At 35.3% G+C, this 14,562-nt stretch overlaps 1 protein-coding gene across 1 annotated transcript in view; it reads right to left on the bottom strand.

Moving 5' to 3' along the window:
* Positions 1-14,562, bottom strand: part of FCHSD2 (FCH and double SH3 domains 2) — a 251,021-nt gene that overhangs the window by 199,396 nt on the left and 37,063 nt on the right. The window contains exon 3 of the mRNA XM_036258718.1: positions 3,289-3,334. Within this exon, the coding sequence (XP_036114611.1) occupies positions 3,289-3,334 (46 nt within the window). The remainder of the gene's footprint in view (positions 1-3,288; positions 3,335-14,562) is intronic.

Genomic DNA, 14,562 nt, shown 5'->3' with positions numbered 1-14,562 from the left:
AGATATGGAGTAACTGGAACTCTCATACATTGCTGTTGAGAGTGTAAACTGCTACAACCATTTTGGAAAGCTGGCTGTATCAACTAAAGTGAAACAAATATATATATATATATGTCTCCAATGAAACAACAGGTTGTTCTAGGTATTTACCTAACAGAAATACATCCATATGTCCATCAAAAGACGTGTATGAAACTTTTGCTCAGAAGCATTCATCAAAATCATCCACAACTGAAAACAACTCTAATTTTAATCAGCACTAAACTGGAAAAACAAACTTTGATATATTCATTCAGTGGATACTCCACGGTAATGAAAAAGAATGAACTACTACTACATGCAACAACATGTATGAAGCTCAAAAACATAACGCTGGATGAAAAAAATCAGATACAGAAGAATACATACTGCATGATACTATTCAATTTAAATTTAAAAACAGTCAGAAATCCAAAGGTAATAAATAACTATTCTGATAAAAGTCTGTGTACTGGTGACCACTGGAAGGTATGAATAATGACTACTTCTGGGGCCCAGAGTAATGTTCAATATCTGAAATCTGGGTAGTAGTTACTTGACTCTGTTTGCTTCATAAAATTTTATCAAACAGTATCCTCAAGGTTTGTCCATCTTATTGTATGTATGTTATATTTAAATTTTTAAATTGTCAACTCTACACTGAACCAGAGAAGAAAAAGAAATAATTTAATAGTGCAGTTGTCATCTCTGAGCACACCCTATCAACAACAAGGCTATGTCCTCAAATAGGGGATGCAAATAATGAGCCTGACAAAATCAGTGCATACTGATAAAATCCACAGAAAGAGTGTATCAATTTTAGAGATTTTTCAACTACTGACAAGAAGTAAAAACTGTTTTGCCAACCAAAGAAGAGGGTACAGGTAGTTTTGTCTACACCCTCAAGAAATAAATTGAAAAATTAAGTGTGAAAACATTGAAGAGTAAGAAGTAAGAAAAATAATCTAAAAGGCAAAAATGATAAGTAACAAGAAGAGTCAGCAAACTGGCTGTCCGTAAATGTGTTCTACTGTCCCAAGCAGAGAGACACTGGAACATTTTAATTTCTGAATATGATTATCCTATGAAATTTTGAAATTTACAGTATTAGGTACCTTGTACAGCTTACATACATTATTATATAAAATCGCTTAAATAAGGCCAGGTATAATCTACCTGATGGACATTTAAAGAGATTTTTCAAGAGTCAATTTGGCTGCTCTGTAAAATGTAATTCCATTGTACTGTGCACATATAACACATAAATACATATATAAATATATACATGTACTTAATAGAACAAGAAATAGAAATCTAAATTTAGCATTCAGAGTTAGAAAAGGAACAAAGGCACTAAAGTAGTGCCAAATTATACTGGAAAGAGTACATTAAAAAGAAATGGCTTAGGAACCTAATTTTCCATTTATTATAAGAAGTAATCAAGCAATGTTTACAATTGATATACCAAGTATTAGTTATTAGCACATTATTTAAACATATGGAAATGATCGCAAGGAGAACAAAAATAGACATCACTTTTCATCTTTTCTTTGAGGAAAGAGACTGGTAGTGAGGCAGAGGACTGCTACTGTTCATACAATTTAATGTACTATCTTATAACTTTAATCATTAACCTGTCCTACTTATTTAATTACTAAAACTTTAAATCATGTTACAGAAGAATAGATCATATAAATATTTTCACTTTATATTCAACTTTAACAGCAGATCATATACTTTGATCCCTTTGGAAAAATATTTGTAAAGGGCATAATAACTATCCTGACTTCACAGGTTTATTGAAAAGTAAATTAACCTTCACAGGTTAATTTAATATGTAAATTAAATTTTACATATTAAACCAGGTAACATATGTAAAATAATCAGCAAAGCAATTGATACAATGTAAGGATTCAATGATTAATAGTATTTATTATATATATACATAGAATAAAGGTTCAACACTAATATTAGAACAGATGCTATTCGTTATATAAAGTACCTGATATACAATAAGCACTCAATAACTAATGACTAAATTAATCTATCTAGCTTTCAAGGAACAGATAACTCTCTACCAAAACTATCAAATAAAATACAGACAACTATCTGGTTAACTACAATAAAATTAGAATAAAACTAAACTAAAAAATAAATAAAAATAAAAATAAAAAAAATAAAATAAAAACTTGACAAGGTATAAAAAAATCATGTCCCAATTCCTTCTTTATAGTAAGACCATCAATAGCAGCAATAGCAATAGTGATTAGCATGTACAGCTCTTCCTAGGCGTTAACTTTCCCTTCTATCATTCTCCTGTATTTTTTAATTTTGTTATAAATACTACGTTTTTTTAATATGTTTTACTGATTTTTTTAGAGAGAGAGGAAGGGAGAGAGAGAGAAACATTGATCTGAGAGAGATCCATCAATTAGCTACCTCCTCCAATCCCCCAGCAGAGGATCGAGCCCACAGCCCTGGTGTACCCTGACTGGGAATCAAACCGGGATCTCTCAGTCCATGGGACGACACACAATCCACTGAGCCACACCTACTGGGCTAAAGACTACTTTTATAACTTTTTGAAGGAGGGATCATATTTTTTTTAGAGGGGTGATCAATTTTAGAATTCTATTCCACAAAGAAAGTAATTGCTTATAAGGGCCAAAATTTCCAAATTATGTTCAACTTTTCATACAAGGAAGGGTGAGTTATCCTTACATATCCATATAATAATATATCAACATAATTTTTCTTGGCACATTTAGCTGTCTGGGAGCAAATAAGATTATAATTCAAAAAAAAAAAAAAAAAAGCTTAAATTTTCTGTGCCACACCATCCACTGAAAGCACACCATTCTCATCTACAGAGACATAATGCAAAATAAATGCCTGATTGAACAAAAATAACAATTAACCTTTCATAAAACTGCAGAGAATGGGATAATAACAAATGCATTCATTATTATTATTTATCATTATAATAAATTATAATGCATCCATCATTTTTATATTCATTATGTAAATACTTTATAAATATTATAAATATTATCTTCATTCAAAAAGTCCATGACTTTCTTTGTAATAAGGAACAACTTAGCTCCTCATCTGAAGACTCAAATGAAGTAAAGGGGGAATCAAAGAGTTAACCAGAAATAAGAAGAAAAGGAGAAGCAGAGATACCAGGCTTCTCTCCAACAAACATATCTGCCCTGATATCTTATAAAGAACAGGTATACCTAGAATGGGGACCTCCATTTTCAAGCTTACCTGTGCATACTCTCTTTCAATAGCAGCCTTCTTCTGACTGAATGTCCTAAAAACACAAATAAAAATTCATTATCAAAAGTAGTATAACAATTCCATGTAAATTTATCAACACACCCTCAAATACTGCCTGATAAGCTGTGTTAAGCAAAGGGACAATTTTCATTCATCTTAGGTGCGTAGGAATACTGCTGACATCACAGACTCTGGAGTAGGACAATCTATATTCAAATCCTAGCTCCACCACTTACTAGCTGTATGGCCTTGGTTAAGTCACTTGACTTTTCTGTGGCTCAGTTTCCTCTTTGGTAAAATGGGGACAGTAACAATATCTACCTTGCAGAGACAATATAAAATTTAGTTAATTAAAATATATTAAGTGATCAAAACAGTGTCTAGTATATAATAAACACTATTGAAATAATGTTAGCTACTGTTATTAGAATGGCTACTAAAAATACTAACTTACCCAATGTAGAGAGAACTACAGAAAACAAAGTTAAAATCAAATTTTGATCAGCTTCTCAACAGGAAAAAATAGCCAAATCACTTCCTTCTTTCCAGTCTTTTAAAAGAGTTACAAAACAAAGTACAAGGCTACTACATGTTGTGGTATGATGGGAGCCCCTTTTCTATACATGTATATTTTCATAGATTCTACAGTAAACACTTTTCACATTTTAATATTTATTATATTAAAATTCATATTTTAATGATTGGTAGTATTTTCTTCTATTTTAATAGTAATAAAATAATAGTGTACCTTATAAACCACAGGCAAGGTACAGTCAATGAAATACGATTAACATGGACAATTTATCTTGAATAGTCTGATTTAAAGACTTTTCTATAGGTGCCAGATATGTGTGCTCTTAAAAGCACTTCATTAAGGCAGAGATATAAGAGTAAAAAGTGAAAAAATATAAAGAAAATAGTTGAAATAGAAAAAAAAAGGCAATTAGCCAAAATTCCCACTTCAACAATTAGTTAAATTTACAAAACGGCTATTCATTTCTTATGTAAGAAATTCATATTTAAGATCTTACTACATTTGTTTTGGGTGAATAACTATTACTTAGCCTTAAAAAGGAAGGAAAATTTGCCCTGGCCAGTTTGGCTCAGCGGTGAGAGCGTCGACCCATGACCAGAGTCTCGGGTTTGATTTGGGTCAAGTGCATGTACCTCAGTTGCAGTTCGGTGGTACAGGAAGCAACCAATCGATGAGTCTTTCCCACTAGTCTGTGTCTCTGTCTCTGTCTGTCTCTCTCTCTTCCTCCCACCCCTACTCTGTCTGAAAATAAATGAAAAAATATCCTCCTGTGAGGATTTATTTTTTTTTTTTTATTTTTTTTTTTTTTATCCTCACCCGAGGACATTTTTCCATTTTTTGTTCAGGTAGAGTGGGAGGGAGAGAGAGGAACAGAGAGAGAGAAACATCGATGTGAAGGGACACATCGAGTGGCTGCCACCCGCACGACCAACCAGGGCCGGGGACAAACTGCAACCGAGGTACGTGCCCTTAGCGGGAACCGAACCCGGGTCTCTCTGGACCGCAGGCTGACGCTCTAACCGCTGAGCCAAACCGGCCAGGGCTCCTGTGAGGATTTAAAAAAAAAAAGGAAGGAAACCCCCTGGCCAGGTGACTCAGTTGCTTGGAGTGTCATCCCATACATGGAAAAGGTTGCAGGTTCAATCCCAGTTGGGGTGATGGGGGAGGCAAATGATTGATATTTTTCTCTCACATTAATGTTTTTCTCTCTCCCTTCCTCTCTAAAATCGATAAACATATCCTCAAGGTGAGGATTAAAAAAGAAAAGATGCTAACTCTCACATATGCTATAATATGAATGAACCTTGAGGACAATATGCTAAGTGAAATAATCCAATAAAAAAACACACTGCGCCCTGGCCAGTTTGGCTCAGCGGTTAGAGCGTCGGCCTGCGGTCCGGAGAGACCCGGGTTCGGTTCCCACTAAGGGCGCGTACTTCGGTTGCAGTTTGTCCCCGGCCCTGGTTGGTCATGCGGGTGGCAGCCACTCGATGTGTCCCTTCACGTCGATGTTTCTCTCTCTCTCCCTTCCTCTCTCTCCCTCCCACTCTATCTGTACAAAAAATGGAAAAATATCCTCGGGTGAGGATACAAAAAAAACCAAAAAAAACACACTGCATGATTCCATTTATATGAGGTACTTAGAGTAGTCAAAAACACATAAACAGAAAATAGAATGCTGGTTGTCAAGGGCAGGGAGAAGGGGATCAGAAGGATTATTATTTGATAGACACAGAATTTTAGTTTTGCAAGATAAAAAGGGTCTGGAGATGGATGGTGGTGAAAGGTGCAAAACAGTATGAATGTACTTAAAACCTCTAAACTGTACACTTAAAAATCGTTAAGATATGCCCTGGCCGGTTTGGCTCAGCAGTTAGAGCGTCGGCCTGCAGTCCGGAGAGACCCGGGTTCAGTTCCCGCTAGGGGCACGTACTTCGGTTGCAGTTTGTCCCCGGCCCTGGTTGGTCGTGCAGGTGGCAGCCACTCGATGTGTCCCTTTCACATCGATGTTTCTCTCTCTCTCTCTCTCTTCCTCTCTCTCCCTCCCACTCTATCTGTACAAAAAATGGAAAAATGTCCTCGGGTGAGAATTAAAAAAAAAAAATAGTTAAGATAACAAATGTTATATTAAGTGTATTTTACCACAATAAAAAATAAAAATAAAAGAGTTGAACAAGAACATTTTCCTTATAGGGTACTGCACATTATAAAGCATTTAACAGTCCTTTAAAATACAATTAATCTACTCTCCTTAAGAGAAAACACATAAACTATATATTGTATTTTACATATATAGATACAGATGTGTGCACATCTGTATATGTGAATTTGGGGTTATATATGCCTCTCTATATATATACACACATATATATACACACACACACACCCCAAAATATTAATGTAAGTTTTCTCTGAGTAGTGGGATCACAGGCTTTCACTTTCTTCTTTTGATTTTACTTTCTGTATTTTCTGATGTTTTAGTAAGAATCTGTATTGTGTTTGAAAAAATATAGTCCTTATTTTTAAATAAATGAACACTCACAAGCATACGCACACACCTTTTTATACCCATGTTTTAGGAAAATTAGATTTAGGTAATATAGCCATTTTAACAACGTTAATTATTCCAATCCTTGAACACAAAATATCTTTCTATTTCTTCCTGTCTTCTTCAATTTCTTGTACTTTTGTAGCTTGTATTTTTTAAAAATCCTCACTTGAGGATCTTTTTCCATTTATTTTCATATTGAGTGGGAGGGAAGGACAGAGAAACATCGATGTGAGACAGACACATTGACTGGTTGCCTCCCATATGACCCCGACCAGGGACAGGGACAGAACCGCAACCGAGTTACACGCCACTGACCAAAATCAAACCTGAGACTCTTTGGTGCACCGGCCGATGCTCTAACTACTGAGCAAAACCGCCAGGCAATAGTTTTGTAGTTTTTTGTAGTTTTCAGTATATAGGTCTTTCACTTCCTTTGTTAAGTTTATTCCTATATACTTTCTTCTTTTTGTTGCAATTATAAATGGGACTGTTTACTTCATTTCTTTTTCTGATATTTCATTGTTAATATATTGGTATGCAACATATTCTTGTATATTGATTTTGTATCCTGCAACTTTACTGTATTTTTATTGTTTCTAATAGTTTTTTGGTGGAGTCTTAAAGGTTTTTCTATATACAGAACCATGTCATGTGCACATAGTGACAGTTTTACTTCTTCATTTCCAATTTGGATGCCTTATATTTCATTCTCTAGCCTGATTACTCTGGCTAGGACTTCCAGTGTTACGTTGAAGAACAGTGGAGAGAGTGGGCATCCTTGCCTTCTTCCCAATCTTAGAGCAAACACTTTCAGTTCTTTACCATTGAGTATATTAGCTGAGGGTATGTCATATATGACCTGTATCACGTTAAGGTACTTTCCTTCTATACCCCTTTTATTGCGTGTTTTAATCATAAATGGATGTTGTATCTCGTCAAATGCTTTTTCTCCATCTATTTATATGGTCATATGATTTTTATCTTTTATCTTGTTAAACTGGTGTATCAACACTGATTGGTTGGTGTATGTTGAACAATCCTTGCACCCCTGGAATGAACTCCACTTGATCATGATGTATTAGTATCTTTTTAACGTACTGCTATATTCTATTTGCTAATATTTCGCTTAGGACTTTTACATCTATGTTTATCAGAGATATTAACCTGTAATTTTCTTTTTGTATGTGTATCCTTGACTGGTTTTGGTATCATGGTAATGTTGGCTTTGTAAAATAAGTTAAAAAGTATTCCCTCTTCTTCAATTTTTTTGGAAGAGTTGGAGAAGGATAGGTATTAAATTTTCTTTGAGTGTTTGGTAGAATCCATTGGCGAAGCCAATCTGGTCCCGGACTTTTGTGTTTTGAAAGGTTTTTGACTGATGTTTCATTTTTCTAACTGTTGATTGCTTTATTTGGGTTGTCCAATTCTTCATGGTTCAGTCTACAAAAGCTATAAATTTCTAAGAATTTGTTCATTTCTTCTACATCACTGAATTTTCTGGTGTATAACCTTTCATAGTATTCTTATATAATCTTTTTCTGTGGTGTCCACTATAACTTCTCTTTCATTTCTTATTTTATTTATTTGAGTCTTTTTACCTAAAACAATGTACAGATTTAATGCAACCCTCATCAAAATCCAATGGCATTTTTTCACAGAAATTAAAAAAAAAAATCCTCAAATTTGTATGGAACCATAAAAGACTCCAAATAGCCAAAGCAATGCTGAGAAAAAAGAACAAAGCTGAAGGTATCATACTCCCTGACTTCAAACTATATTACAAAGCTACAATAATCAAAGCAGTACAGTACTAGCGGAAAAATAGACACACAGACCAATGGAACAAAAATTGAGAGCCCAGAAATAAACCCAAACATATACGGGCAACTATATTCAACAAAAGAGCCAAAAACATACAATGGAACAAGAAAAGTCTCTTCAATAAATGCTGTTGAGAAAACTGGAAAGCCACATGTAGAAGAATGAAACTAGATTGCTATCTGACAATGTATACAAAAATTAACTCAAATGGATTAAACACTTGAATACAAAACAAAAAACAATGAAATAGAGAAAAGAAAACATAAATACTAAGCTTACAGATCTTGGTCTCAGAGGAGTGAACCTGACCTCACAGGCAAGGGAAGTAAAAACAAAAATAAATAAATAAAGGAGACTACTTCAAATTAAAAGGTTTCTACAGAGTAAAACAAACCAGCAATAAAACAAAAGGCAACCAATCAAAGGGAAGAAGATATTTGCAAAGCACACCTCTAATAAAGGACTAATATCCAAAATATATGAAGAATGCATACAACCCAACAACAACAAAATCCAATTAAAACATGGACAGAGGACCTGAACAGATACTTTTCCCAAGATACAGATGGCCAACAGATACATGAAAAAATGCTTAACTTCACTAGCTATAAGAGAAATGTAAATCAAAGCCACAATAAGATAGATACCTAACACCTGTTAAAATGGCTTTTATCAATAAGACAGAAAATAACAAGTGTCAAAGAGGATGTGGAGAAAAGGGAACCCTCGTACATCTCTGGTGGAAATGTAAATCGGTACAGCTTCCATGGAACACAGCATGGCAACTCCTCAAAAAATTAAGAAGAGCCTGGCCAGTGTGGCTCACTGGCTGAGCATCAATCCATGCATCAAGAGGTTGCCAGTTCAATTCCCAGTCAAGGCACAAAGTTAAGAAGAGATACACTGACTGGTTTAGCTTACAGTTAGAGTGTTGGCCCTCAGACCAAAGGGTCTCGTGTTTGATTCCCTGTCAAGGTCATGTACCTGGATTGCAGGTTCAATCCCCGGCCTCAGTCAGGGTCATGTGGGAGGCAACCAATCAATGTCTGTCTGTCTGTCTGTCTGTCTGTCTCTCTTTTCCTCCCTCCCTTTCACTCTATCTAAAAATCAATGGAAAAATATCATTGGGTAAGGATTAATCAAAAACAAAAAGAAAAGAATATTTAAAAACTATTAAGAAGAGAGCTACTATATGACCCAGCAATGGCTCCTCTGGTTATCTACCTAAAAAATTTTAAAACACTTATTCATAAATATATATGTACCACTATGTGGCTCACTGTTGCATTATTCACAAGAGCCAAAACATGCAAACAACCGAAGTGTCCTTTGACCAATGACTTGGTAAAGAAGATATGATACATATATAAAATGGACCACTCAGCCTACAAAAGACAAAATCTTGACATTTGTGATGACATGAATAGATCTTGAGAGTATCATGAAATAAGTCAGATGGAAAAGGACAAGGACCAGATGAACAAACAAAACAAATTGATAGACACAGACAACAGTATGGTGGTTACTAGAAGGGAAGAGAGATGGGGAGGATGAAGAGGGTAAAGGGGGTCAAATATATGGTAACAGAAGGAAACTAGTATTTAGATGGTGAGAACACAATGAAATATATAGATGATGCATTATAAAGTTGTATACCTGAAATTTATATAATGTTGCAAACCAATGATACCTCAATAAATTTAATTTTAAAAAGTAAAAATTAAAACTGAACTTAGAAACTATGACTAGTGCTACCAAATACGGTATCTCCCCACCCAATGTAAATACTCAGGGAAAAGAAATGAACTAACTTACACTTTCACCTTTAAAAAAATCTGAAAATTTACCTATATTTTGAAGAAGTTGGTATCTTTAGTATTTTACAAAAAATAAAAGTAAATATTTAAGCTATTTATTTAGTACCCTTTTAATCTTACATAACTCATCTTCAAATAAATGAAACCTGCAAGAAAATGGGAACTAACTCTTACTCTGAGCATGCCAATCAACTAATTTTAAAATTCTCAATGGAATTTTTAGTTGTTATTAAACAATTACAAGTCTACTAAGTAATTTCCTGTTCTAAAGAAAACAAATCTAAAATTAACATCATTAATATTAGGAAATAGATTACAATTCACCATCGGAAGAGAGAGCAGAGCTAAAACAATTTTCTGATAATCTCCATATAAGATGCAAAGGAATTTGTTAAAATTCACCATCAGTTTCTCATAAAACCTCTTAAAATATTAATGGGTGCTAAAATTAAACAGATGGACAAGAACAAGTGTTGGCAAGGATGTGGAGAAATTAGAACTCTCATATGGTGCTGGAGGGAATGCAAAATAGTGCAGTTGCTTTGGAAAACAGTCTGGGAATTCCGCAACAGATTAAACTTAGAGTTACCATATGACCCAATAGATCCCCCTTATCTATGGACAATATGTTTCAAGACCCACAGTGGAGACCTAAAATTATCAATAGTACCAAACCCTATATACACCATGTTTTTCCTATTAATATATACCTTTCACTTAAGGAAGCACTTTATGGCTTCTCTTTGGCATAACCAAATTGCCAGAATCACTATTCTTGCTCTTTGAGGTCATTATTAAGTAAACTAAGGGTTATTTACACATAAGCACCATGACAATCTAACTCATAACTGAGATGACTACTAAGTGACGAATGGTCAGGTAGTGCATACAGCATCAATATGACAGACAAAGGGATGAGTCATGACCTGGGCGAGACAGAACAGGAATGTGCAAAATTTCAACATGCTGCTCAGAATGGCATGCAATTTCAAACATAAATTGTTTATTTCTGAAATTCCCCATTTAATATTTTTAGACCACAGTTGACTACAAGTAACTAAAACCATGGAAAGCAAAACGATAGGTAAGGGGCAACTACTGTATACCCAAGAACACTTAAGACATATGTCTAAATAAAACCTGTAAAGGAACATTCACAGCAACATTATTCATAATACCCAAAAATGTGGAAACAACCCAAATGTCCATCAACTGAGAACAAGTAAACAAGGTGTAGCATACTCATATGCTATGACCGTAAAAAGGAATGAAGTACTGATACATGCTACAATACAGATGACCCTCAAGAACACAATGTTAAGTGAAAGAAGGCAGATATAAAAAACCATGTTATATGATTCCCTTGATTAAAAAATGTCCAGAATAGGCAAGTCCAGAGAGACAGAAAGTAGATCAGTTGTTGTCAAGGGCTGGGAAGTTGAGATAAGTCTGCCATTATTCCAAAAGTATTTTTCTTTTAACTAATAAGTTGACAATAAAATTCATATGGCAAAACAAACATTTAAGAATAGTTACAGCCCTGGCCAGTTTGGCTCAGCGGTTGAGCATCAGCCTGCAAACCAGAGAGGCCCAGGTTCAGTTCCCACTAGGGGCATGTACCACATTAAAAAAAAATAGTTACAAACATTCTGAAAAAAAAAAAAATTTTAAAGACCTACCCTCATCAGATAGTAAAAATAATTTCAAAAACAACAGCAATTTAAACAGTGTGGTAATAGAACATGAATAAAAAGAGAGAGGATCAAAACACGGGTCAGAAATATGCCCAAAGACACATAAAAATTTATTAACTGAAAAAGATGACACTTTAATTCAAAGGGGAAAAGATGAATTACTTAGTAAATGGTATTGGGATAAGTTTATAGGAAAATGCAATGTTAACAGAAAAATTACAGAATAATGTATATAGCATACTATCTTTTCTTATTAAAATGTTTTATATGTATATGCTGGATTATAATTATTGTGCTCACTTTGGCAGCATATATACTAAAACTGGAATGATAATTACATACTTCTCAATTACAATAGCTCTTCACATGAAAAACTGTTCCATGCAAAAAATGCCTACTGTGACCCCCTCAGGAATCACTGTGATAGAATTTACCGAAATACTTAACATGAAACAGAAATTAACTGACTCCACATGAAGAAAGGAACTGGTAGCAATGGTAGAAGGCCTTTTACTGCATTCTTATTTTTATTATTTGAATATCATGGGTATATGTATAGATTTTTTTTAATTAATTTATTTTTGTTACAGATATTTCTCCTTTTCCCCCCACTGATTCTCCCATCCCCCTACTTCCCCGCCCTGTCCCCAGCTTTGTTGTCCATGTCCATTTTTCATGCATACATGCATAAAAGTTCTGTGGTTTATCTCTCCCCCACCACCCCCTCTTCTGGGGATTGTCAGTCTGTATCCTACTTCCATGTTTCTGGGTCTACTGTCTTCCTCAGACTGTTATGTTCATTATATTCCATGTATAAGTGAGATCATGTGGTATTTGTCTTTTTCTGCTTGGCTTATTTCACTTAGGATAATACTTTCCAGGTCCCTCCATGTCATCTCAAAGGATAAGAGATCTTTCTTTCTTACAGCTGCATAGTACTCCATTGTGTATATGTACCACTGCTTTTTTATCCATTCGTCTACTGATGGACACTTGGGGCTGTTTCCAGATCTTAGCTATTGTAAATAGTGCTGCTATGAACATGGGGGTACATATATTCTTCCTGATTGGTGTCTCAGGCTTCTTAGGGTATATTCCTAGAAGCGGGATCACTGGGTCAAATGAAAGTTCAATTTTTAATTTTTATAGGAAACACCATATTGTTTTCCATAGTGGCTGCACCAGTCTGCATTCCTACCAGCAGTGTACTAGAGTTCCCTATTCTCCACATCCTCACCAACACTTGTTGTTTGATGATTTGTGGATGACGGCCATTCTGACAGGTGTGAGGTGATACCTCACTGTTGTTTTAATTTGCATCTCTCTGATGATTAGTGATGTTGAGCATTTCTTCATATGTCTCTTAGCCATTTGTATGTCCTGTTTGGAGAGGTGTCTATTTAGTTCCTCTGCCCATTTTTTTTTTATTTTTTATCCTCACCTGAGGACATTTTTCCTTTTTTTTTTGTACAGATAGAGTGGGAGGGAGAGAGAGGAAGAGAGAGAGGGAGAAACATCGATGTGAAAGGGACACATCGAGTGGCTGCCACCCACACGACCAACCAGGGCCGGGGACAAACTGCAACCGAGGTACATGCCCTTAGCGGGAACTGAACCCGGGTCTCTCCGGACCGCAGGCCAACGCTCTAACCGCTGAGCCAAACTGGCCAGGGCCCTCTGCCCATTTTTTAATTGGGTTCTTTTGTTGAGTTGTACGAGCACTCTATATATATTGGAAATTAACCCCTCATCTAATATATCATTGGTAATTATGCTCTCCCATACAGTGGGTTGCCTTTCCATTTTGATAATTGTATCTTTTCCTGTGCAGAAGCTTTTGAGTTTGACGTAGTCCCATGTGTTCATTTTCTACTTTGTCTCTGTTGCCTTAGGTGATGTATCAGTGAAAATTCTGCTGCATATGATGTTCGAAATTTTGTTGCCTACAGTTTCTTCTAGGATTTTTATGGATTCATGGGTCACATTTAAGTCTTTTATCCATTTTGAGTTTATTCTTGTGTATGGTGTAAGTTGATGGTCTAGTTTCATTTTTTGCATGTAGCTGTCCAATTTTCCCAACACCATTTATTAAAGAGGCTGTCTTTACTCCACTGTATGCTCTTGCCACCTCTGTCAAATATTAATTGAGCATATTGCCTTGTGTCCATTTCTGGGTTCTCTGTTCTGTTCCACTGGTCTATATGCCTGTTCTTGTGCCAGTACCAGGCTGTTTTGATTACAGTGGCTTTGTAGTGTAACCTGAAATCTGGTAATGTGATCCCTCCAACTTTGTTCTTCTTTTTCAAGATTGCTGTGGCTAATCAAGGTCTTTTTTGGTTGCATATGAACTTTTGAAGTATTTGTTCTAGTTCTGTGAAGTATGTTGTTGGTATTTTGATGGGGATTGCATTGAATCTATAGATTGCTTTGGGTAATATGGACATTTTAATGATGTTAATTCTTCCAATCCATGAACGAGGTATGTGCTTCCACTTTTTTATATCTTCCTCTATTTCTTTTTTCAATGACCTGTAGTTTTCTGCGAATAGGTCCTTTATTTCTTTGGTTAAGTTTATTCCTAGGTTTTTGGTGGGGTTTTTTTTGCCGCAATGGTAAATGGGATTGTTTTCTTAGTTTCTCTTTCTGTGAGTTCATCATTGGTGTATAAAAATGCCATCAATCTCTTTTTCTTTTTTTTTTATCCTCACCCGAGGATATTTTTCCATTTTTTGTACAGATAGAATGGGAGGGAGAGAGAAGAAGGGAGAGAGAGTGAGAAACATCGACGTGAAGGGACACATCGAGTGGCTGCCACCCACACGACCAACCAGGGCCGGGGACAAA

Source organism: Molossus molossus, unplaced genomic scaffold (assembly GCF_014108415.1).
Source record: "Molossus molossus isolate mMolMol1 unplaced genomic scaffold, mMolMol1.p scaffold_m16_p_13, whole genome shotgun sequence".
NCBI classification, from domain to species: Eukaryota; Metazoa; Chordata; class Mammalia; order Chiroptera; family Molossidae; genus Molossus; species Molossus molossus.
Note: the sequence above shows the minus strand (reverse complement) of the source record. Positions and strands in the feature narration are given on the sequence as shown.